This window comes from Natator depressus, chromosome 20 (assembly GCF_965152275.1).
Source record: "Natator depressus isolate rNatDep1 chromosome 20, rNatDep2.hap1, whole genome shotgun sequence".
Classification (NCBI taxonomy): domain Eukaryota; kingdom Metazoa; phylum Chordata; order Testudines; family Cheloniidae; genus Natator; species Natator depressus.
This window is the reverse complement of record NC_134253.1, coordinates 4199729-4225107: the sequence shown is the minus strand read 5'-3', so window position 1 is coordinate 4225107 and position 25379 is coordinate 4199729. Positions and strand designations below refer to the sequence as shown.

At 44.1% G+C, this 25379-nt stretch overlaps 1 protein-coding gene across 5 annotated transcripts in view; it reads left to right on the top strand.

Annotated features, from left to right (window-relative positions):
• SLC11A2 (solute carrier family 11 member 2) overlaps positions 1-25379 on the top strand; it is a 47634-nt gene that overhangs the window by 2727 nt on the left and 19528 nt on the right. For 2 of the 5 annotated variants that reach the window (XM_074935268.1, XM_074935266.1), the window contains exons 2-6: positions 12774-12857; positions 17878-18014; positions 19068-19193; positions 20897-21016; positions 23294-23400. In XM_074935268.1, the coding sequence (XP_074791369.1) occupies positions 12824-12857; positions 17878-18014; positions 19068-19193; positions 20897-21016; positions 23294-23400 (524 nt within the window). In that variant the 5' untranslated portion in view covers positions 12774-12823. Of the gene's footprint in view, positions 1-11406; positions 11587-12773; positions 12858-16632; positions 16779-17831; positions 18015-19067; positions 19194-20896; positions 21017-23293; positions 23401-25379 lie in introns of those variants that run through there. The other 3 variants (XM_074935269.1, XM_074935267.1, XM_074935270.1) reach the window with 3 other exon arrangements.

The following is a 25379-nucleotide window of genomic DNA, read 5'->3' as shown; positions in this document are numbered from 1 at the left end:
CCCTGTTTGTTTTTAAATGTTTGATTACATTGTAAATCAAATGCAGCTTAAACTGTTTCGACTAGCACAAAGACAGCCACATGGAAACAGCTCTTCAGTTGGATGTTGAGGGAGTCGGGGCATGCTTGTGCTTGCTGCAGTTGCAGTGGATGCCTCTGTTCTGTGAGAAGGCCGCTGCTACTAGGAAACTCATTCTGATTCTAATAAAAAGTATTTACGTGCTATACAATTGGTATCTTGTGGCAGGAGAGAGGTTCTCTTGAGAGGTGACTTCCCAGGATCCTATGCTTAGCTTGCAGGGCAAAATGTGCTTAGATAGGCAAGGGTTGGTGCTATATAAATACCTTTGTATTAAAACTGGGCACACTGTTTAGGGACACTGAGTAAAACCGTTGATCATGAAACGCAGGGGTAGTCAATAGGAAGACCACGGGCCAAATCTGGACCGCCAGACGCTTTTGAATGGACTGCAACATCTTTTTATTTACTTATTATTATCATTATTGTCCTTACAATGTGAAACACATTTCTCTGCAATCTGGACCTTGACCAAGAAATCTGGACCGTGAAAAACAATAATTAACTACTCCTGATGTAATGCTTTGTTTGAAATGTGGTGACATCATGTATCTCTGTGCCTGTCTTCACCATGAAACATGGACTATTATTTGAGTTAGTATTATCACAAAGCCACATCACGTGTCCAGGAGTCCAAACTCCAGTGTTCACTATGTGTGATGCAAAGTGGGAAGAAAAGTTACATCTGTCTCCTAGTGCAATACTTTTTGGCTAACACAATACAACATAATGCCAGGCTCAGCCCAGGACAGGTCATTGTAATCCTTCAAAAGTTTATATCCACATCTGGAACTCCTGTGCCTAACCTTCAAGAGCAAATAGTGAAGGTTCAGGTATAAGCAGAACTTTTGGGTGGAGCATTCCCATAGTGAAACCAACACAGGACTCCCACTAAGATCCAGATGCTTGTTGAAAGGATACTAAGATCAGAGAAAGAAAAGGAGTACTTGTGGCACCTTAGAGACTAACCAATTTATTTGAGCATAAATAAAAAAACTTATGCTCAAATAAATTGGTTAGTCTCTAAGGTGCCACAAATACTCCCTTTCTTTTTGCGAATACAGACTAACACGGCTGCTCCTCTGAAATAAGATCAGAGCAGTTTAACCTCTCCCTAAGTCCTTTTGGAACCCATCTGGAGCAGGAGACATGCTCTCATTCATTTCCTGATCTCCTTGCTCAACAGATCAGCATCTATGTTTTTCCTCCAAAGCAGCCTGCAATCCTAAAATGAGCGACTCTAAACATAGGATGAGTTCTGGGTTATAACGACAGTTGAATCTGTATGAAGAAGCAGATGTTTAAAGCAGAAGAGATGCATGCATCATATCTTCAAATACATCAAATGGTGGCCATGACTTTGTGGCTCTCTTAGTGATGAATACTGGAACCATTGTTGAAAAGAGGGTTTCATAACTTAGTTCAGTGAGGGCATTTGCAGTGGGAGGGGCTTTCAACATAACTAAAAGGAAAGGCTAAATCTTAAAATTATATGTCATTACCCACTGTTCTTTTGAGACATGCTAGAGACCTGAGTGCAGAAAGGGTTTGGGATCATTGTGTGTCTGTCTCTCCCAAGGGGTGTGTGTGTGAGGGGTGGATGGCCATTCCCCCTCTTTGCCCCGCTGAGCCTGGGTGAAGGGAGGCGTTCTGCTCTGTTGGTGCTGAAATATCTAAAAAGGGATGATAATGGAAAGTGGGTTTCATTCTCCTATAGCTAAAATACTACTCAAGATAGTTAAGTCCTAGGCAGTGTGCGAAGATCTACAAAGGGATCTCTCAAAACTGGGTGACTGGGCAACAAAATGGCAGATGAAATTCAGTGTTGATAAATGCAAATTAATGCACATTGGAAAACATAATCCCAACGTTCAGAGTAACAGCCGTGTTAGTCTGTATTCACAAAAAGAAAAGGAGTACTTGTGCACCTTAGAGACTAACCAATTTATTTGAGCATAAGCTTTCGTGAGCTACAGCTCACTTCATCGGATGCATACTGTGGAAAATACAGAAGATGTTTTTATACACACAAACCATGGAAAAAATGGGTGTTTATCACTACAAAAGGTTTTCTCTCCCCCCACCCTACTCTCCTGCTGGTAATAGCTTATCTAAAGTGATCACTCTCCTTACAATGTGTATGATAATCAAGGTGGGCCATTTCCAGCACAAATCCAGGGTTTAACAAGAACGTCTGAGGAACAGTGGGGGGGGGGGGGGGGGAATAAACAAGGGAAAATAGGTTACTTTTTATAACTCAACCATTCCCAGTCTCTATTCAAGCCTAAGTTAATTGTATCCAATTTGCAAATTAATTCCAATTCAGCCGTCTCTCGTTGGAGTCTGCTTTTGAAGTTTTTTTGTTGAAGGATAGTCACTTTGAGATCAGAAATTGAGTGACCAGAGAGATTGAAGTGTTCTCCAACTGGTTTTTGAATGTTATAATTCTTGACATCTGATTTGTCCATTTATTCTTTTACGTAGAGACTGTCCAGTTTGCCCAATGTACATGGCAGAGGGGCATTACTGGCACATGATGGCATATATCACATTGGTGGATGTGCAGGTGAACGAGCCTTTGATAGTGTGGCTGATGTGATTAGGCCCTGTGATGGTGTCCCCTGAATAGATATGTGGGCACAGTTGGCAACGGGCTTTGTTGCAAGGATAGGTTCCTGGGTTAGTGGTTCTGTTGTGTGGTATGTGGTTGCTGGTGAGTATTCGCTTCAGGTTGGGGGGCTCTCTGTAGGCAAGGACTGGTCTGTCTCCCAAGATTTGTGAGAGTGTTGGGTCATCCTTCTGGATAGGTTGTAGATCCTTGATAATGCGTTGGAGGGGTTTTAGTTGGGGGCTGAAGGTGACGGCTAGTGGCGTTCTGTTATTTTCTTTTTAGGCTTGTCCTGTAGTAGGTGACTTCTGGGAACTCTTCTGGCTCTATCAATCTGTTACTATACATATAAAATGATGGGGTCTAAATTATCTGTTACCACTCAAGAAAGAGATCTTGGAGTCATTGTGGATAGTTCTCTGAAAATATCCACTCAATGTGCAGCAGCAGTCAAAAAAGCTAACAATGTTGAGAATCATTAAGAAAGGGATAGATAATAAGACAGAAAATACCGTATTGCCTCTATATAAATCCGTGGTATGCCCATCTGAATACTGCGTGCAGATGTGGTCGCCCCATCTCAAAAAATATATATATTAGAATTGGAAAAGGTTCAGAAAAGGGCAACAAAAATTATTAGGGGTATGGAACGGCTTCCGTATGAGGAGAGATGAATAAAACTGGGACTTTTCAGCTTGGAAAAGAGACAGCTAAGGGGGGATATGATAGAGGTCTATAAAATCATGACTGGTGTGGAGAAAGTAAATAAAGAAGTGCTGTTTACTCCTCATAACACAAGAACTAGCGGGTCACCAAATGAAATTAATAGGCAGCAGGTTTAAAACAAACAAAAGGAAGTATTTCTTCACACAACACACAGTCAATCTGTGGAACTCTTTGCCAGAGAATGTTGTGAAAGCCAAGACTATTAATGGTTTAAAAAAAAAAACAAGATAAATTCATGGAGGATAGGTCCATCAATGGCTATTAGCCAGGGTGGGCAAGGATGGTGTCCCTAGGCTCGGTTTGCCAGAAGCTGGGAATGGGCAACAGGGGATGGATCACTTAATGATTACCTGTTCTGTTCATTCCCTCTGGGGCACCTGGCGTTGACCACTGTTGGAAGACAGGATACTGGGGAAGATGGACCTTTGGTCTGACCCAGTATGGCCGTTCTTATGATCTTATGACTGGTAACAGTTAGCTGGCAGATTAACTGTGTCTGTGTGGTCTCATTATATCATAATTAAGGCTGAGAGTCTGTCACGGAAGTCACGGATTCTGTGACTTTCCAGGACCTCGGTGACTTCTGCAGTGGTCAGTGAGGCTGGTCCAGGGGCTGCCCTGGCTACTGTGCTCCCTTCCCCCAGCAGCATCTTAATATTATTATTTGTATTGTATTTGTTGTGAACTGGGACCCCATTGTGTTACAGGCTCTACAAACACAGAACAGTCTCATAGGGGCAGCTGCAGACTACTGTGCTAAAACCTGGTCAGTTCTGATTTCACGTAGCGAGAAACAGGTATTTTTTTAAAATAGTCTCTATTTTTCATTCTGCAATAAAAGCACAAGTTGGTTAGAACAATGATGAGCAAAATCTGGAACTACAATACAATAATCCCAGCCTAGGGGCTGGGTTGCCCCTTCGCATGGGGCCCATTGGTAATTAACTTATAGTTGTGGTGTTAATAGAAGAGCTCAGAGACCCTTGCTGTCATGGCCTTTGCTCTGAACTGGAAATGGTAGATGGTATTGGCAATATTTTAAGAAGTGATGTAACGGCCAGGGATGAGGTTAATTTAACCCCCTCAAGGGCAATTTAAGCCACTTGTTCAGGAGAAGCTGATTTTACCCATAGTCAGCTGCCTAGCTGCCTTGCTGAATCATCTTTTCCACTCCACTCCCCCTTATCTCTGGTCATCAGAATGTCTTTGTGTGTTGAAACTGCCCAGATAACAAGAGGGAATGCTATAAAGAAACTGCTTTGGGAGGGCAAAAGCTTTCACAGAGAGGAAAGAGACAGTTCTGTCGTCTGGACATTGACTCTCTCACTTGGTCAAGAAGAACTGACTAGTGAAAACTTCTAGTGATGTAGCAGTGTCGGTCACAGGACATTAGAGAGACAAGGTGGGTGAAGTAATATCTATTATTGGACCAACTTCTGTTGGTGAGAGAGACAAGCTTACACAGAGCTCTTCTTCAGGTGGTAACTGGCACAGAAAGTTGTAGGTGCTGGGAAGCCCCAGGAGGGCTGGAGAGGGTCACGCTATGGGGGGCTAGCTGTATAATGGAGGGTGAACGGCTAACTGGATATACCAGAGGGATTCGACTGTAAACTTTTGGGGACAGGGACCAGGAATTTTCCTCCAGGGCAGATTGGAAGAGGGCCTGGAGGTTTTTTGACTTCCTCTGTAGCATGGGGCATGGGTCACTTGCGGGAGGATTCTCTGCTCCTTGTAGTCTTTAAACCACGATTTGAGGACTTCAGTAGCTCAGACAGAGGTGAGAGGTTTTTCGCAGGAGTGGGTGAGTGAGATTCCGTGGCCTGCGTTGTGCAGGAGGTCAGACTAGATGATCATAATAGTCCCTTCTGACCTTAGTATCTATGAATCTATGTTTTGGTCCTGTGTTTGGACAGGGCCTAGTACAGTGGAGTCCATGACTGGGGCTCTTAGCTGCTCCCACAGTACAAATAATGAGCTGTAAAGAAGTGTAGCTGTTTTCCCCCATATAAGTGTGTAATGATGCTGAAAGATGGTGGGATACCACTGTGGGTGAGCACTGTATAAATGCCCAGATAGATAGGATGACCAGTGAGCAAGTGGTTTAAAATCGGGACAGGGGATGTGGGGAATAATAAGTACCTACATAAGAAAAAGCCCCGAATATCGGGGCTGTCCCTATAAAATTGGGACATCTGGTCACCCTACAAATATGGGTAAAATAACCATATGGCCCTGCTCAGAGTTCTGAGGAGGGATCCTCCATTCTGGCTGAAGCCATCTTAAAAACCAGTAACTGCTCCAGCATCGAGAGGTCACATGGCCAGCGCGGAAGCCAGGGAAGATCAAAGCCCAACACCAACTGCAAGAGTCTCTGTAACCCTACATGCTTTTGGTATGTTACTAGACCGGGTTCCCCCTTGTCTCATATACATCCCCATCTTATGATAATGACTGGCTAGCAGTCATCAGCTATTCATGATTTCCAGTTTACTGCTGCTGGGAAGCAGAATTGCAGAACCCTAGAAATGCCAGTAAAAAGAAAGGACTCGCTGGACTGAAGTGTGTAACTTGGTAAGTAGTGGTTCAGGATTTGTGCAGGAGAATGGTCTGTTGTTTGCTGAAAGAGGTATTGGATGTCTAAACAAAAGAGGTACTGTATTTGCCTTGTGGACTAGAGCAGCTTCAGAGGGTGTGGAGAATAATAATCCAGAGTACGACACACCTTCCAGTTACCTGTTGGCACTTTTACAGTTCAAGGAGGCGTGCACACAGAAACTGTTGCTCTTCGTATTCTAGAGCAAGGTAGTTGGGATAAAAAATTATCTGAAGCAGAAATGCCTGATGGAGCTGTGTAACGTAGTAATCAGCCTCAAAAATGGATTCCTCCTTTTGAGGGGAGCTACAGGCTCTAAATCTTTCCTTGTCCGCCTGACATTGCCTTCCCTGTTGTATTGGCATTCACAGGCCTGACTGTCCTTTTGATTTAATTCCAGGGAGTTGTGTGTGATCAGCATGTGGATATGTTGCGTTACTGGGAATGTCATACACAAAATAAAACCCACAAATTGTTACTCTGACCCAAGAGGGCAAAAACATGGCTTTCCGCAGAGATCCACAGGACATCACTAAGAATTGGGCTGGAGGGGCTTATCCAAACAAACTCATAGATTTTTAAAGCCAGAAGAGACCATTAGATCTTTTATTCTGACCTAAAAAGAAATGGAGTACTTGTGGCACCTTACAGACTAACAAATTTATTTGAGCATAAGCTTTCGTGAGCTACAGCTCACTTCATCAGATGCATTGGGGGGAGGGATAGCTCAGTGGTTTGAGCATTTGCCTGCTAAACCCAGGGTTGTGAGTTCAATCCTTGAGGGGGCTATTTAGGGATCTGGGGCAAAAACTGGGGATTGGGGTTGGACTAGATGACCTCCTGAGGTCCCTTCCAACCCTGATATTCTATGATTCATTCAGTGGATAGTCTCTAAGGTGCCACAAGTACTCCTTTTCTTTTTGCGAATACAGACTAACATGGCTGGTACTCTGAAACCTGTCATTATTCTGACCTGTATCCCCAACAATAGAACTTTATCTAGTTATCTTTATATTGAGCCCTGGTATTTGCTAAAATGTGCCTTTCAGAAACACATCCTGTCTTGACATCAACAGGCAGAGAATTGACCATTTCCCTTAGAAGTTTATTTTAAGGCGTTTCCTTCACGCCTTGCCTATTGTGGCTTGTTAGTACAGATGAATGGAAGTGGTCGAGCATCAGGTGTTGAATAGTATGTTGTAAGAGGTCAGGTTTCAGAGTAGCAGCTGTGTTAGTCTGTACCCGCAAAAAGAAAAGGAGTACTTGTGACACCTTAGAGACTAACACATTTATTTGAGCATAAGCTTTCGTGAGCTACAGCTCGCTTCATCGGATGCATGCAGTGGAAAATACAGTGGGGACATTTTATATACACAGAGAACATGAAACAATGGGTGTTACCATACACACTGTAACAAGAGTGATCAGGTAAGGTGAGCTATTACCAGCAGGAGGAAACCTTTTGTAGTGATAATCAAGGTGGGCCATTTCCAGCAGTTGACAAGAACGTCTGAGGAACAGTAGGGGAGGAAAATAAACATGGGGAAATCGTTTTACTTTGTGTAATGACACATCCACTCCCAGTCTTTATTCAAGCTTTATTTAATGGTGTCCAGTTTGTAAATTAATTCCAGTTCAGCAATCTCTCATTGGATTCTGTCTTTGAAGTTTTTTTGTTGAGGAATTGCGACTTTTAGGTCTGTAATCGTGTGACCAGAGAGATTGAAGTGTTCTCCGACTGGTTTTTGAATGTTCTAATTCTTGACATCTGATTTGTGTCCATTTATTCTTTTATGTAGAGACTGTCCGGTTTGGCCAATGTACATGGCAGAGGGGCATTGCTGGCACATGATGACATATATCACATTGGTAGATGTGCAGGTGAACGAGCCTCTGATGGTGTGGCTGATGTGATTAGGCCCTATGATGGTGTCCCCTGAATAGATATGTGGACACAGTTGGCAACGGGCTTTATTGCAAGGATAGGCTCCTGGGTTAGTGTTTTTGTTGTGTGGTGTGTGGTTGCTGGTGAGTATTTGCTTCAGGTTGGAGGGCTGTCTGTAAGCAAGGACTGGCCTGTCTCTCAAGATCCGTGAGAGTGATGGGTCCTCCTTCAGGATAGGTTGTAGATCCTTGATGATGCGCTGGAGAGGTTTTAGTTGGGGGCTGAAGGTGATGGCTAGCGGCGTTCTGTTTTCTCTGTTGGGCCTGTCCTGTAGTAGGTAACTTCTGGCTACTCTTCTGGCTCTGTCAATCTGTTTCTTCGCTTCAGCAGGTGGGTATTGTAGTAGTAAGAACACTTGATAGAGATCTTGTAGGTGTTTGTCTCTGTCTGAGGGGTTGGAGCAAATGCAGTTGTATCGTAGAGCTTGGCTGTAGACAATGGATCGTGTGGTGTGGTCTGGATGAAAGCTGAAGGCATGTAGGTAAGTATAGCGGTCAGTAGGTTTCCAGTATAGGGTGGTGTTTAAGTGAGCATCGCTTATTAGCAATGTAGCGTCCAGGAAGTGGATCTCCTGTGTGGACTGGTCCAGGCTGAGGTTGATGGTGGGATGGAAATTGTTGAAATCATGGTGGAATCCCTCAAGGGCTTCTTTTCCATGGGTCCAGATGATGATGTCATCAATGTAGCGCAAATAGAGTAGGGGCATTAGGGGACGAGAGCTGAGGAAGCGTGGTCAGTGAACAATGCTTTCAAGCTTTCATACTTAAGCATTTGCTGTCTGAACAAAGGAGGACAGGCATAGTGAATGAATGTGTCATGAGAGTTTAAACTGGGCCAGGGTTTGTAGCTTGACAGCAGAGATAGGAGGGAAATGGTTTATCTCACACCCAAAGAGAAATGTGTTTTGCAAGGAGATATTTAGGTCAGTGTCTTCCTGTAACGAATGTTTGTCATGTGATCATCTTCCCTTTTGCCTTTATTAACCTCTCTGAGGCTGGTGTTAATAGAACTTGCTGCAGAAATAAGTAATTTCCTTCTGGGGACCTTGTTTTGAGGGAAACACAATGTATTGAGGAATCCGTTCTATTAGGTTTTAGAATTAAGATTTCATCAGAATGGCTTCTAAAAATAAATCTGTAAAGCTTTAAAATTCAAAGGGAGGATGTGTGAGGATTGTGTTCTGTAAATAGGCTTCTGTAGAGCAATGGATAAAGTTTTCAAAAGTTCCTAAGTCTCATTGAAAGTCAGCAAGACTTAGGCTTTTAAGTGCCTAAATTACCGTTGAAAATGGGACTTCAGAAGCACCTAACACTTTACCCATAGTGACTACATCTACTCCACTGTAAGGTAAACTGTGCTGAAAGCTGTCTCTACTATCCTGTAGAAAATCAGTCAAGATCTCTCTCCAGCTGGTCTGGATGGTTGACCTGAGCAACAGCAAGCTTTATACTCTGGTAAATCACATCCATTGTAGTCAGTGACCCTCTCTAAGACAGAACTGTCCTGGCTAGTTTGGGATCACTTGCACATCACGCAGTCGCCTGTTCAGCCTCTCTGCCCTGTTCTGGCAAATTACCATGGTATTGGAGTTTTTCAGACTGCTCTGTAGGATGCGCTTGCATTTGTTGCTGGCTTTTGTACACCAACAAAGAGAATTGTTTTGTCGGTGGTGGCTGCTTAAGATTCTAGTATAAAAATCATTTGCAGCTCTTGTTCTGAAAGAGCAGTAAAGAAGACAAGTCACATGCTCACATAACTAAGGTGGGTAAAACTTTGATCTAGCCTTGAAGATGGGTGTCCATCTAGGAGGGAAGTGCTTAGGCAAACTAACAACTAAGTCTAAGGCAGAACTACTGTACTCTTGATCTAAAAGAATCTCTTTGGCATCAAATCTTGCTGATGCTATATCCAATCATTCAGTCTTGGTGGTGCTGTTGAAACTGCTGCAGACTGTGGTAGTTTCCACGTCATTGGATCAAGGTGATTATTTCACCTAACTATTTTAATTACCACAACAGCATTCATTTCTGTAACGGATGTGGGGTTTCTATGGAATTCTGCTGCTTTTAAGACCACAAGAGTATATGGCATGTGTAACCCACACACCTCCTGGGCGTGGTGTTCTGTCCCATCTAGTGGCACCGAGACCGCTTAGAGAGAGATTGAGTCTGCTCTACAGCCGTAGCTAATAGAAAGTTGGCTTTTAGCTCATGCAGTAGAGGCTCATGCACTAAGATCCTGAGGTCCCAGGTTCGATCCCGCCCGCTGACAACCGGGGTCTGTTGGCGTTACAAATGGGGGTTCATCCGGGACTTCAACTGGGAAGTTTCTGAAGCTTGGGATGTGCTTCTTTAGCTAGGGAAAGTATGTACCCCACACACCTTCTGGGTGTGGTGTTCTGTCCCATCTAGTGGCACTGAGACCACTTAGAGATTGAGTCTGCTCTACAGCCTTAGCTACCAGGCAGTTGGCTTTAGCTCATGCGGTAGAGGCTCATGCACTAAGCTCTAGAGATCCCTGGTTTGATCCTGCCCACCGACGACCGGGGTCTGTCAGCATTACAAAACAATAGCTTTCAAACTAGGATCGCCAATTGTCTGGTCCTCTTGTGCCTGCAGAGTTGGAAGAGGTGATGATCCATAGGAGGATTTTTTTTTCACTTGCAGAACAGGTGAAAGCTAAAGCATTGCACCAAAATATTGCAGCCTTTGTACATTGCAAATGAAATCTGAAGTGCTGTGCGAGGCACTGAAACAGGCAGTCTGAACTTCTGTAGGCCCTCATCTAAAGTGAGCAAATGTGCTTGTTAGTGACGTGAAGAGCAAACAACTAATTTGTCTAAAGTGGCGCTAGCAAATTTCACTGAGAACCGTGAGGTGCATAGAGCTCACAGAACAGTGTTTACTTTGCATTAATCTGTTGTTCTAGAATAAGCCATTTAAAATCTTGAGCATATTTGGGTAGATAAATAGTAGGGTTGCCTTTCCTACAGAAAAGGAATGGTGCCATTTCAACTGAGCAAATTGCTGTGAATGAGCTGAAGTCTGTTCTTTTACAACGTCATCTACACATTAGCTGTGCTGGTTTGTTCAGAATGGAATGTATGAACTGTAATTATGCTTTGAACACCTTAACTTTGGCACAAATTCACTTAATGTTAACATCCAACTGGCATTTTCCTTGTATGCCCACATTAAGATGGAATTTAGGAAGATAACATTGCCAATATATGGCATTGTCCCAGGAGCAAAAATACCCTGTTACTATATAATAGGCTTTGAGGACATTAAGTGCTTTACATACCATGCTTAGATGTTATCGGGACTTGAATATATCATTGGGATTTTTTTTAAGTTGACATGTTAATATTTAGGGAGGATGCCAGCTTTCATCTGAAACTCTGCACCCAATTCTGGCCTCCTTCTAAATCTCCTACATTTTCATTTTTAAAAATAGGCACAGGAAGAGGTCCTGACTGGCCATTTAGTGCCATTAGAAGAGCATTCTGATGCCATGGTGGTGAACATGATCTCAATCCTTAAACCACAGCCCCAGAGCGTAGGATGTGTGGTTGCCATTTCTACACATAAAGGAATTTCCATTCTTTCCTGCTTCCCTGTTGTGGTTTCATTGTTTGTAAGTGTCACAATTCAGGGCAACCGCTTCTGTGTTTCCCTTCTGTGATCCATCAAGTGCACGCATTCTAGGCTTCTGGGTCCTCAGCTGTCACCTCTCTGGGGTGGCTATCCAGGTCTCTCTCCCTCCTGACCAGGGTTTCTCCAGGCTGCACCATTCCCTGCCTACACTGTAACATTCCCAGTAAGCCAGACTGCCTAAAGAGGCCAGTGTCTGCTCTTTACTTTCTGTTTGAAAGCTATGAACAATGTATTGGCCAGCGTTATGAATTACCACACAGCTCTTTATAAGTAAGCACATTGCTTCTTAAGGTAACAGCATTAAAGAGAGAACATTTTTAAAAAAAAACAAAACACTACATGCATGCTAATAAGCTTACCAGAGGTCACCCATCAGTCTTATGGGGCCTTTGTAGGCCAAAGTCCTTCCAGACCTTCCCGGGAAGGATTGTGGGCCCCCCTTGAACAGAAGCTCCTGTCTGTTTTCTGGATCAGAAAGAAGGCCTTGAGTCAGTTTAAACTCAGGCTATTTACCCAGAAGTGCTTTCTTTATCTGTTGGTCTCTGGAGAATCTAGTTTGAACTAGTATATGTGAGCCTTTCCAGGAGGTAGTACCCCTCTCTGAGGGGGGTTACAACCTGGTTAAGTTGCCTTAATCACCACCCACTGTTTTAAGTTCTTGTAGGAGCTGTAGTATCTCTCTTCCCCCTCCGCCCCCAACCCCCAGAGTAGAACACACAAGCCATTCATTTAAAACAGTGGACCCCAAAGATGGGGTTGAGATGTCTGTCACAAGCAGCACTAATCTTGGAGCTGGCACCAGAATCTGCAAGAACTAATGTCCATGTTGATTAGTTTCTCTAGGTGGTCTGCTCACTCTCCCCCCACCCCTCCTAATTCTTGTTTTAAGTTCCCAAGGGACTTGTTTTCTTTGTTCAAGCAGGCTTTTTCTAAATCAGGTCCACATGAAAACGTCTATTTCTAATATTTGGTGAAGCCTTTTAAAGCCGGGAAAGGGCTGTATAAATTCTAAGCATGCGGCTGTTGTGCTTTAATCTGTCTGTTGGAAGTTGCTAGTTCTATAGTCCATATTGTAGCCTCTCTTTTTTGTTTTTTCTCCCAGATTCATGCAGTCTCTGTTTGATGTGTTCTTGCCCTAACTATGCCTTTTTCCCTTCTTTTTTGCAGTTAATGTGACCTATTCTAAGGATTCCCCCTCCAGTCAGAGGTCTTCCACCATGGCACCTGGCAAGGAGCGGAAAATATTATATGGTAACACTCCACACTTGTGTGCAAGTTAGGAACACAGGAATTGCTATACAGGATCAGACCAGTTGTCCATTTAGTTCAATACCTTGTTTCAGGCCAGTGGTTGGTACCAGGCTCCTTAGAAGAAGATACAAGAATTCCCATAATAAACAATTATAAAATAGTTTTAGGCAAAGTTCTTTCCTAACCTCAGGCAATTTCCATCCTTCTCCTGTGAACTGGCAAGATTATAGATTGGAAACCACTTTAAAATGGGAGAACCAAGGCTGGGATTTTTCAAGACCCTAAGGGAAGTAGGTGGCTATATCCCACTGAAATTTCATGGGGTTTGGGTGCTTAACTCTACTAGGCTTTGGAAATCCCCGTGCAAATTCTTCCCTCTCTTAATCAGAAGGAGATTGGACTGAATCCAGTCTTAATCGTTATTTGCATGCTACTTGCAGTAGAAAGCAACAGGTTTTGAGATTCCATGAAAAGAGTGTAACAAATCTCTAGACAGATAGGACTGTCTGTCCAAGTGGTCTGGTTACCATCTTTCCAGTTGCACCGTCTGCCACTCTCAAAGAATTACAATAGGCAAGAGGGTGCCTGGCTGTGAGCAGGGAGTTTCAGTGTATTGCAGAAAATATGTTGAGAGGTTACCTGGGAAACGACAATCTTACTGCAGTGCTAAAGGGGCCCCCTGCATTGTGGATTGAATTTTGGAGGATGGCTTCCTCATGCCCCCTTCCCTTGCTGTGCCACACAGAACATCACTGTCTACACTAGGGGAAACTACTTGGTTTCGACCATGGTTGTCCGCTTTGAGGGGGTTTCCTCCGTGAAGACTGTAAGAAAACAAAGTGGATTTCAGCAAATAAATGACAAAGATGGTGAAAACTCAATCAAAGCCCCCAACTGTCAAAGAAGGGCAGAAATTGACAGTGGTAAAACTTGGTTGGACAGGCTGAGAGTTCTGTCCCTGTTTTCAGTTGCTTCAGCCATGGCAGAGAATGATTTGAAGTAGATAGGATAGGGCTGGGGCCTCTACAATCCACTTACTATTTGTATTGTGGTAGCACCTTGGACCAGGGCCCACTCGCGCTAGGCGCCAAGTGAACACGGAACAGAAAGAAAATCCCTGCCCCAGAGTATTCACAATGTAAGACTCATTGTCTTTCTCTGGTTGCCTCAGCAGAAGGAAGTAAATCATGCTTTGAATATTGTGTAGGTATATTTAATCCTGCCTCAGCACAGGGGGATGGACTAGATGACCTCTCGAGGTTCCTTCCAGCCCTATGTTGGCTGCTGTAGATTGCTGTCCTCTGCGGCTAGCTCGTTCTGTGTGTCATTTCCTTCAAAAGTGGGATGGATCATCCCACATCCTAGAGCGTCAACACCATAACCTGTGTACTAGTCTAGTCAATGGAAACCAGCCTTTATAGTAGGAAATGGTCACTGTTGAGGCAGGCAGGCCTGACAAGACCTGTAGTGCTAATTTTGGCTTGCAGGCTGGCCTGTTCTGGCTCTCCAAGAGCAGTATGTGAAATACAATAACCAGCTCATGGAGCAGAAGAGTCGCTCAGCAGCATTCATGCTTGTATCTGTGCTCACAGAGGAAACACTCTAGACTCACTATTGGTGGCTCTCCCGGAACAAGAGCTGATGTTACAGCTGCTCTGTGGTCTTCAGAATCCGGTTGCTTAAAAATCTAGATGGCTTTAACTTAGTCCTGTCAGCATTGCCTGTGAACCAGTTAGTGAAAGCAGTGGATAAAAGAGGAGAAACCAGACAGTAACTTTAAATCGGTTTCAGAGTAGCAGCCGTGTTAGTCTGTATTCGCAAAAAGAAAAGGAGTACTTGTGGCACCTTAGAGACTAACAAATTTATTTGAGCATAAGCTTTCGTGAGCTACAGCTCACTTCATCAGATGCATTCATACCATTTAAATCCTGCTTCCTTAGTCTAATTAGAGTAACATTGATCTGGGTTTTGTGCAGTACTTGCTTTGGATAGTGACAGTATCACAGTTGGGTGCAATTCACTTTTAACCTTTGAGTGTCCCAAAATGCTTCTGGTATTGCGGCTCCCTGCCTAGGACTTACACACAGCCAGCATGCTCTTTGTATGCTGTACAGCTTTGATTCAGTCACTTGGAATCCAGCAGTCTGCCAGCAGTTATCCCAACCAGTTTTGTCTTTACCAAACTTGGTTAATGTTAGGAGGTGATCACAGCACACCCCTAGTCCCGAACTTCCCTAGACCCATGTGCTCTGTAGCCTCCACCCCTGTTCAAAGGAATAAGATCTGTTTGCTCTTTTAATGAGACAAAACACACCAGTTTGCCCCATTAACTGGAGTTGACATTCACTTTAGTACTGTGCTTTTCAACCTGTGGTCCGCGGACCCCTGGAGGTCTGCAGACTGTCTAAGATGTCCAAAGGGGTCTGCATCTCCATTCAAAATTTAAGGGTCCGCAAATGAAAAAAGGTTGAAAACCACTGCTGTAGTACAAACACAGTGATATTGGTTTAGATTAATAGTAAAACAAGTTTATTAACAAAAGAAGATAGGATTTGAAGTGAGCTCAAGTATAAGATAAAGTTAGAAATGGTTACAAACAAATAAAAGTGAAAACACACATCTAAAAGTCTAAAACTTAATCTAGCAAGTTTTGATTCAAGGCTTTGTTCAAAATGGCCTTTCTCACCCATAGTTTTCCAGCAAGATGGTGACTGACCCTCTCCTCAGTCAGGTTTCAGAGTAGCAGCCGTGTTAGTCTGTATCCGCAAAAAGAAAAGGGGGACTTGTGGCACCTTAGAGACTAACAAATTTATTTGAGCATAAGCTTTCGTGAGCTACAGCTCATTTTTGCTAGTCTCTAAGGTGCCACAAATACTCCTTTTCTTTCTCCTCAGTCAGGATCTCTTCCAGAGGCCTAAAGGTGCTGGTGCCTTTTTCTGCTTAGCTGAAAGAGAACTTGGGGTTCTCTGCCCCTTTCTTTTATAGCCTATTGAATCTTTGAAGTGTATTCTTCTGAAGTAAAGTTTCACTAAGCTCTGAGGAAGGTGACATGGAGTTTGGTAGAGCATGGAGCTTCCTTCACCTTCTTCCCTCCCCATTGTGTTTGCTAATGTGTGGATTGTTCTACTTCCTGCCATCTCCTCCCGTGCTGTCCTGATGATCCTGTTTACTACTTACATGTACATTGAGGTAAACACATTCCTTTGTTTCGGATTGTTCTCTTTGGCAACTTCTGCCCAAGCAGGGCTGTCTAGTTTTGAACATGTGCATCGTATGGGGGAATTCATAACTTTCCATATAATGTTGCGACGTATATTTCACCATATTATTGACCAGGGAATTATTAGTTTTTAAATGATACCTCACAAGGCATATTTTGTACAAAGATTGTTACAGTACTTTGTAGGGAGTTACTAAAGGGGTTCTTTGGGTCACTCACAGGTAGAACTAAGACTTTTTGGCTGGCCTGTTTTGGTATGATTTACACCTTTGAGATTAGCTGTTCCAGATGGATGAAAATTGTGGCTGAAGCCAGTTCTCAGGCTGTCACTTTCCAGCACCATTAAGCAACAGATTGACTGTTCATATAACTTCCTTAGTTTGGTTGAACTAGCTGAGCAAGATATTGTGCAACCAAAGCCACTAGGAAAAGAGACAAACAGGTGCTGTTGCTTTAAATCTATTCTATAAACAGATCTGCTGGCAGGCCAGTCAGGTATTTAGGAGGCGGGGAAATGAGGAGGAACAACCAGCTTCAGTTTGCTTTGATGATGCAACTGGAAACTGTGTAAGAGCCCAAACCTTGCTTGTACTTCTCTGGTTATAAATGGTTACTTTTGCCTTTAGTAAAGGAGGCAGGATTAATTTGGATGCTGCTTTTCCTCCTCTGAAACAAAAGCATGCCAGGAGGTGGTAGCCAGAGTGAGTATTACATGGGGGCTGGAATCGGCTTTTTGTTCTGGGCCGGTGCTGGGAGGAGTGGAATGGAGTTAAAGGACGTGATGTGAAAGTTGTTGGGAGTTGTAATTCTGTCACTGGACTGACCCTGTTTACCTGACTTACAGCCTAAAATTACATACTGTCCAGAGAATTCAGCAGGACTGGGTGTCTGCTGTGTACTCTCTTTCAGATCTTGGGAGTTGGGAAAATGATCTTCTAGTCTCCTTTAAAAAGAAAAGGAGTACTTGTGGCACCTCAGAGACTAACAAATTTATTTGAGCATAAGCTTTCGTGAGCTACAGCTCACTTCATCAGATGCATGAAGTGAGCTGTAGCTCACGAAAGCTTATGCTCAAATAAATTGGTTAGTCTCTAAGGTGCCACAAGTACTCCTTTTCTTTTTGCAAATACAGACTAACACGGCTGCTACTCTGAAACTAGTCTCCTTAATGTCTCTTACTCCTTGCTTCCAAAGATCTAACAAACTGTGCATTGTGCCTTCCTGAGGCTGAATTCAGTGCATTAACAGCATCTTCTAGGGGCTTAAACTGAACTTCCAGGCATGCGGCAAAAGATGGTAGGGTTTTTGGACAGGGCTAAGGTTTGTTGAATGAAGGGTGCGGGGAATGCCTGTAGGTGTTGGCCCACCTGAGTTGCACTTTCAGCAAAATCCCAGCAGCAGTGAAGTAGTAATTTCATTTATTCTATTGGTAATGATTTGGTAATGAGAGTTTGGGCAGGCATCTTAATATTTGAAATAAAAAATAAACTAAAAAATAAATTTGTCTCGCTCGCATGTGAACACGAGAGCTGGAGAGTGTCAAGTGGAGAACCCAGTCTCATTGCAGTAGTTTCTTTTTGTGGATTTGCTGCTCCACACGTTTCATTCCTCCACGTGTTTGAAAAATACCCGAAACCCCCAACCAACCAATCCTGGCAAGGGAAGGCAGAGGGGCTAGAACACTCGCTTTTTGCTTCGCTTATGGCACTTGCTAGGAACGTGGCCGGTTTAAAATGGAACTTGCATCATTTCAGCACGATGACTCCTCCCTTGTTTTACACGTGGCTTTTGTAAATGCAGAAGATGTCTCTGAAGACCATGAGGAGGTCATCAGCACGATCTACAACAGCCCGGTCCCGCAGCAGTCTCCGGAGTCCAATGATGAACCATTCACCACCTACTTCGATGAGAAGATCCCTATCCCTGAAGATGAAAAGGTCAGTGTGGCTGGGCCCCAGACTTAGCAAGCTCACCTTGGTGGGGAAATGGCTTTCATGGAAGTGGTAGTAATCTAGATGACTTGTTTCCCTTTGTGGGCCCTGGGTCCCTTTTCAGTTTAAATTGAGGCGCTAGGTAGGAGAGCTGGCTGCTTGTTTCTAACTATGGAGAGCTACTTTGAGAAGGGGGTGAAGTGTCTGCCGTGCTTGCATGGGATTCAGTGACCCAACTAAAACAAAACGAGTGACTGTCAGCCAACTACACAAACCAAGTGACTGCCAGGTTCACTACCTGCTGTGGATGCCGGTTACCCACATGGCTATTGCTGCATTCAGAGTAAACAGGTCAGCTTAATCTGAACAGCAGATGCTCCTCATGCTGCCTCTATCAGAGTTGGCAGACTTTTACAGAACCTTCAAAGCAGTTGTCTGTTTCAAGTGAATGCACGCTCCTAATGAGGATCGGCGTAGCACTCACCCCAGAGCCACATTGCTGTCTTTAGTTATGTTTCCCAGGACAGCAGTTTCTGCTTCTGCTAAAGAGCAAAGAGACGTCTAGTGTGTGATTCCCAGGTGAAAATTGGCTTTGCTCTTACCAAGAAAAGCAAGTCAGAATAGCAGTTTCAATGCTAAGCTGGGCCCATCAGCATAATGGCTGAACCATATGCCCTTCACAAGGAGCTCTGTAAGGGATGCAGTTGCTGTCCTCTCTGTAAAGAGCAGGCAAGCCAGCACTTGTCAGAGGACTGCATGCAAAGTTAGCTTGATATCATCCCGCAGCTAAAGTGCGGGTGACACTGATGGTCTCGGAATAAAGGGCTGCACTTTGGATTTCAAAATGAAGAGAGACTGATGAGGGAATGGAGAGATCTTGCCAGGGGCTGGTTATTATTTTGCTGGCAGCTAAAAAAGCTTGTAAGCTCCTCTTACCAATTTTTTTGTCTTAAAAATGGACTGGTTCCTGGAGGCTGAGCTCTGTTTTGTTTGGAACCCACACCAGCCTTTGGTGTAGAGCAGAGTCTTAACCTCTCAATCTTTTCTTCCATTTTAAAGCACTCATGGTTTAGCTTCCGCAAACTCTGGGCCTTCACAGGGCCAGGTTTTCTCATGAGCATCGCCTACCTGGATCCTGGCAACATCGAGTCGGATTTACAGTCAGGCGCTGTCGCAGGGTTTAAGGTCAGTGTGAAGCTTTCCAAGCTGTGAATCAATTTTAGGCTGTACATCCAGGCCCACCACCTCTCCTATCAGGTGCCTAGCACCACTTCCAGATGATAGCGTGGAACCCGTGTTCAGCTAAGTGCCAAAGGCCTCATCAGTGCTGTTGTGCTGAAAGGTTTGGCCAAACTCCCAACTGCAAGGGGTCTAAAGGTCTGCCCCCTGCGTTGCTTGGAAGTTACCCTCTAAGCTTTTCACTGATGACACATTGACTCCAGGCTGGTGTAATGTGCCTTTGATACTGGTAAGGAGTGGGTTTTAGTAGATCTTAGGCTTGCAGTATACCTGAGAGTGAAACCGGGCAACAAAATGGCTTACACAAGGGGCTGCATGCAAATAAACCTGTATGTCAGTGCCAGGCTTATAAAACCAAGCATGGAATCTCAACAGGACTGCACTTCCAAATGGATCGACTACGTTCCTGGCTCCTATTAACAAGAAGGCCTGTGGAGAGAACTGTAATCTCAGGAGACCCAGATGCTCTCCAGTGCAAGTCCTTGTAATGACGCTGGTTCTGCTGGGACCCAACTGAGAGTGCCAATTCAGGACAAATTGCTTAAAGCAGGGCAGTTACAACCCAAGGCTGGGGTTTCTATGCACAGCAAGGCAAACCAAACCAGCCAAACAGAGAAGACGTTGGTCTTACCCCACTGGCTAACCACAAATCACACAAGCAATTCCCTTAGACGCTCCAGTTTCCCAGTATCACCACCAGTGCCACTCGTTATGGGGACAGATGGTTATGAAAACCAATACCCCAGTAAAAGAAAAAAGGTTCTCTCGATCCCAAAGGACCCAAGCCCCAGGCGCAGGTCAATATACAAATCAGATCTTACTCACAAATCACGCTGTTGCCAATCCTTTAGAATCTAAAATCTAAAGGTTTATTCGTAAAAGGAAAAAGATATAGACAAGAGCTAGAATTGATTAAATGGAATCAATGACATACAGTGATGGAAAAGTTCTTGGTTCAGGCTTTTAGCAGCAATAGAATAAACTGCAGGTTCAAATCACGTCTCTGGAGGACATCCACAGCTTGTTTCATTCCTTTGTTTAGAGCTTCCGTTTGTAGCAAAGTCCCTCCAGAGTTATGAAGCAGGACTGAAGACAAGATGGAGGAGCTGCAGCAGCTTCTTATATTCTCTTGCCATGTGGTCTATCTTTCTTTGTTCCAAAGTCAAGCTGTCCATCACATGGCATAGAAAAACATCAGAGTTCTGTCCACGGGCATGTCCCTGCATACCTTGCTGAGTCACAAGGCGTGTCTGCCTTCTCTCAGTGGGTCATTTGTATAGCTGATGGTCCTTAATGGGCCATCAAGCAGGCTAGGCAGAGCTGACACCAACTTGTCTGGGGTGTCGCCCACAAGCATAGCACAAGTTTGAAATACAGACGGTATAGAGCCAATACTTATAACTTTAAATACAAAAATGATACATGCATACAGATCGCATAATCATAACCAGCAAACCATAACCTTGTCTTGGACACCTTATTTGACCCCCGTTATACAAGATTTGGTGCCACTACAGGACCTTGGTTGCAACCATGTTCTATATGGTCCCAGTTCAAGTCAATAACGTGACAGTCCTGACTTGTTCATCTGCCTCCGAAGCACCTCATTACTCAAGGTTACTTACCGTACATTGTTGCATCTCTTTCAGCTGCTTTGGGTTCTGCTGCTGGCCACTGTCATTGGTCTCCTCCTGCAACGTCTGGCAGCGAGGCTGGGAGTGGTAACAGGACTGCACCTTGCAGAAATGTGTAACCGGCAGTATCAAAAGGTGGGTGACCTAAAGGCCTTTAGATTTGAAATAGTGACTCTGGATGCTGTTCCCATGTACTGGGCTGCTTTGCTCATCTGAGATCTTAGTCGTGTCACTGAAAATAAAGCTTTCTGAATGGCTGGGACCCAGGAATGTTGAGGAATTGAAATTCCAGGAAGGGCTGAGAGGGAGAAGAGCAGACATGGAGCCTCCACTTCTAGACAGTGCCTTCAAAATGGTTCTGAACTGAAGGGCTTGGGGATGGTACAGGTGACACCTCCTTTGGTCTCCACTGTTGGTTCAAAATTGGTGTGAATGGTGCTTCCTGCTTTGTCTGAGAGCTAGTCAGCACTAGAATCGCTACAGTGGCACAGCTGTACCAATTGAGCTGCAGCGCTGCTAGTGCAGAGACACTGTTCCGATGGGAGCTTAGCTACCACCACTCAGGGAGGTGGAGTAATTAAGCCAATGGGAGAGCTTCTTCCACCGACATAGTGCTGTCCACACCGGCACTTAGATCAGCGTAACTTACGTCGCTCAGGGGGTGGTTTTTCCACACCCTTGAGTCATTCAAGTTATACCAAAGTAAGCACTAGTGTGTGCTTAGTCTAGGCAGCCTCTTAGGGGACAGATTTTTAAAAAGCCAAATACGTCTCTTTAGGGAAAGAGTTCTTGCTTTTCTGCATGCAAAGCAATAAAGGCCAGTAGAGACACGGTCCATCTCAAAAGCCATTCACTGAGTGTGTGTCAACTCTTCCTTTTGTACAGTAAAGCACAATGGGTTCAAAGAAAAGCCTTGCTCATTGGTGGGCAGGGGTGTGTGTGGAAAAGCACCCTTGGTTTCCCAGTGACTAGTCTGAAAGGTGGATTGTTGCTGGGCAGTGGCTGGGGGATGAAAGGAAAGATTAGACATGAAGCCCAAGGGTAGATTCAGTGCATCCTCTGAAGGGATAACAAAAGGAAAGGGATAACAGTAGTTTAAATGCCTTTGCTGAGTTTACATTGGTCTTACTCCAATTTCTAGCCTTCGTTTTACAAAGAAACTATCTGACGATCTTGTGGGTATGTGTCAGTTTGTGACTCGTCTCAGGCAGTCTGCACCTCTCTTGTGGTTCATGTGAATGTTACTATTGATCAACATATGTTAAATCAGCCTCTGACGGTGGTGTTTTATTTCTAAAAATAGACTTGTGAAGTTCACTTTTGCATAATGCCCATGTAGCTGAGGATTTCAGGATTGACTTCTGCAATGGCCTGTGGTTGAAAGAATGGCAGGGTTACGTGCTGATACGTGGCAAACAAATGCTAATGTTACCCCGGATTTAGCACTAACAAAGTCTCTGGATCTGGCTCATGCTAGCTTCCTTTGATATAGGCTTTATAATACAACTTTACACATATGTTTGAGGGTGTTGATGTACTTTCCAAACATGAAACCTGACAGCATGCCTGCCTACCGTGAGGTTGGTGGTATTGTTCCCATCTAGAAAGGAGAGACTGGGGCACAGACGTTGAATGATTTTCCTGTCATCTCACAACATTGGCAGAGACCCAGGATTGTCCTGACTCCCTAGTTTCTGGTTCAAACCACTGAATCAGGTTTCCTCTTCAAATGACTGGAGAGACTTAAAACTTGTCTTCGTTTTAAAAAGCACGGGGGGGTGTCATGAAGAAAGAACGTGCATTGCAGTTGGCTGTTGAGGAAATGCTCATGGTTGTGTAAGCATATGGTTATGACTTACTTTTCAGCTGAAAATGAGTAAAGCCATCCAGTGGAAAACATGGATCTCCCCTTAACCAGTATTTCCAGTAATCTTACACAAACCAGTTTAAAGGGACTGAGTCAGACAATCAAGGCCATAAGGTTGGGTTGCCCAAATCTCTCATAAGAAAAGTCATGACAACTTGATTACATTTCTGTTGGGAAGGCATTTTGGGGTGTTGATTTAAACCTGTCACAAATGCACACCTGCCATTCTTGCCGCTCATATGCTGCAGTAAACGCATCTGTCTAGTTTCACTATCCAAACTGAGCAAGGAGCAGAAAATAAACTGTAAAAGTTGACGCGCATAAGGTCTTCAAAACTCATTAGCAATGCCTGATACAGTATATACTGAAGTCATGGGTGTCTTCCGTTGTCTTCAGTGCTGGAAGAGGAGATGGGTTTCCTAAATGGTGCTGTAAACCTCCATAAGTCCGGCAGGAAGTTGGGGAAAAGAAACATTCCCTGTAATAATCTATTCATTATTTCTGGTTTTAATTTCAAGTATCTGACGCTTAGTGTTTGTATCTAGGTCCCTCGAATTATGTTGTGGCTGATGATTGAACTCGCTATCATTGGGTCGGATATGCAAGAAGTAATTGGCTCTGCAATCGCTATAAACCTCTTGTCTGCTGGGAAGTAAGTTGGCTTTTATCACCTGAGAAACAGGAAATGAATGTCATTCTCCATCTGCTGCCCATAGCCCATTCGAAAACAACACTCTTTATGCCAAAAAGGACCATTCTATTTCCTGTAGTTGAGAATCTTAGCAGATCACTGCCCTGTTCTGCTCACCAGGGTATGAGCTCCCTCTTTGCATTGTGTATTACATAAAAAGCGTTTGAGATTAAAGGTTTTTAAATAAAATGGGTATTTCTGAGCCCACAATTGCCACCAGCCATTGCTGACGTGACACATTGAAGAACTGTAAATAAGCTTCCCTTTGGCTTTTAGGCCCCATGTTAAACCAGAACCTTACTATACATAACACCGGAGGAGCTTCTGTTAAATCCGAACTAAAGCTGGAAGGAAATTGGTGTAGAGCAGGGGTCAGCAACCTATGGCACGTGTGCCAAAGGCAGCATGTGAGATGATTTTGAGTGGCACTCACACTGCCCGGGTCCTGGCCACCAGTCCTGGGGGCTCTGCTGCCAGCCTGGGGTCCTACCGCTGGCCCCTGCCACCCAGGGTCCCATCCGCTGGCCTCTGCTCAGCCCGCTATCGGCCCTGGTCTCAGGCACTCTGTTGCCATCCTGGGGTCCCGGCCGCTGGCCTGCGGCTCTGCAGCCGCCCTGAGCTGTGGCCCACTGGCCCCAGCCTGGGGCAGTGAGGGGTGCAGACAGGGGCAAGAGGTGGCGCAGCTCAGCATCCCCACCTTAAAAATTGTTCCAGCACCACTGTACTGGGATGTTTTTAACTCCTGATTTGCTGCTTACATCACTATCACATCACGTGGAACAGCACATTGCTTTTGACATTGTGTTTGCCATCTGTTGCGATCTTTTTCCCCACTGTAAGTTGAGGGGTACATTTGACAAAATGTCAGCTCCTAAGAAAGCAAAGTTAGATGTCCATTCATTTCACTGCACAGCAACATTTGGTGGCTAAGTCATGGCAAGGCTTTGGTGTGCTTTGTAAACTGTTTTGATGCAATCAAGGCCTTTTTGTCAGAAAAAGGACAAAACTACCCCGAATTGGATGATGACAAATGGCTGTGTAAGCTCATGTTTCTAAGTGACCTCACCAGTCACCTAAACGAACTCAACTTCCGTCTCCAGGGTGCAGAGCAAATGGTCCAGGATCTTTGTGAAACCTGGAAGGCATTTGTTGTAAAACTAGCAGTTTTTTCTCAGGATATTTGAACTTCAACTTTCCGCTACTTCCAACACATAAAAGAGCTATCAACATGTTGCACGGTCGGTGTCGATGAGATTGGAATGTACATGCAAGAACTGGAATCAGAATTTTCTGACAGATTTCAAGATTTCCAGCGATTTGGCCCAATGCTTTCTTTTCTAATTAAACCTGAAAAGTTCAGCGAAAGCGACTTGGATTTGTCTGTATTTCAGTGGATGGATGTTGAAGATTTCGAAATGCAGCTCATTCAGTTAAAAAGCTCAGAATTGCGGGCATCAGTTTTGGAGATCTGCGGAGTGCACTTAAAGCAACCGAGAGAGATCATGGGGCCTCTATTCTGACCTGCCGAACATCCCTGCCAGTGAAATTTCACTGTTTGTAGAAAATTGCTTTTGCAGTGCTTTCAGCATTTGGATCCACATACCTGTTTGAACAGGTATTTTCACACATTAAATCTGTCCTCTGTCCCTCTTGGAACTGGTTAACAACTGATCACTCAGAAGCCTGTGTGCATCTTAAACTATCCAAATACGTGCCAGACATTGGAAAACTCAGCAAGGAAAAGCAAGGGCAAGGATCACACTAAAATGATAAGATCTGCATTTTAATTTAATTTTAAATGAAGCTTCTTAAACATTTTAAAAACCTTATCTACTTTACATATAACAATAGTTTAGTTATATATTATAGAGAGAGACCGTTTAAAAAACATTAATGTATTACTGGCATGTGAAACCTTAAATTAGACAGGTTTCAGAGTA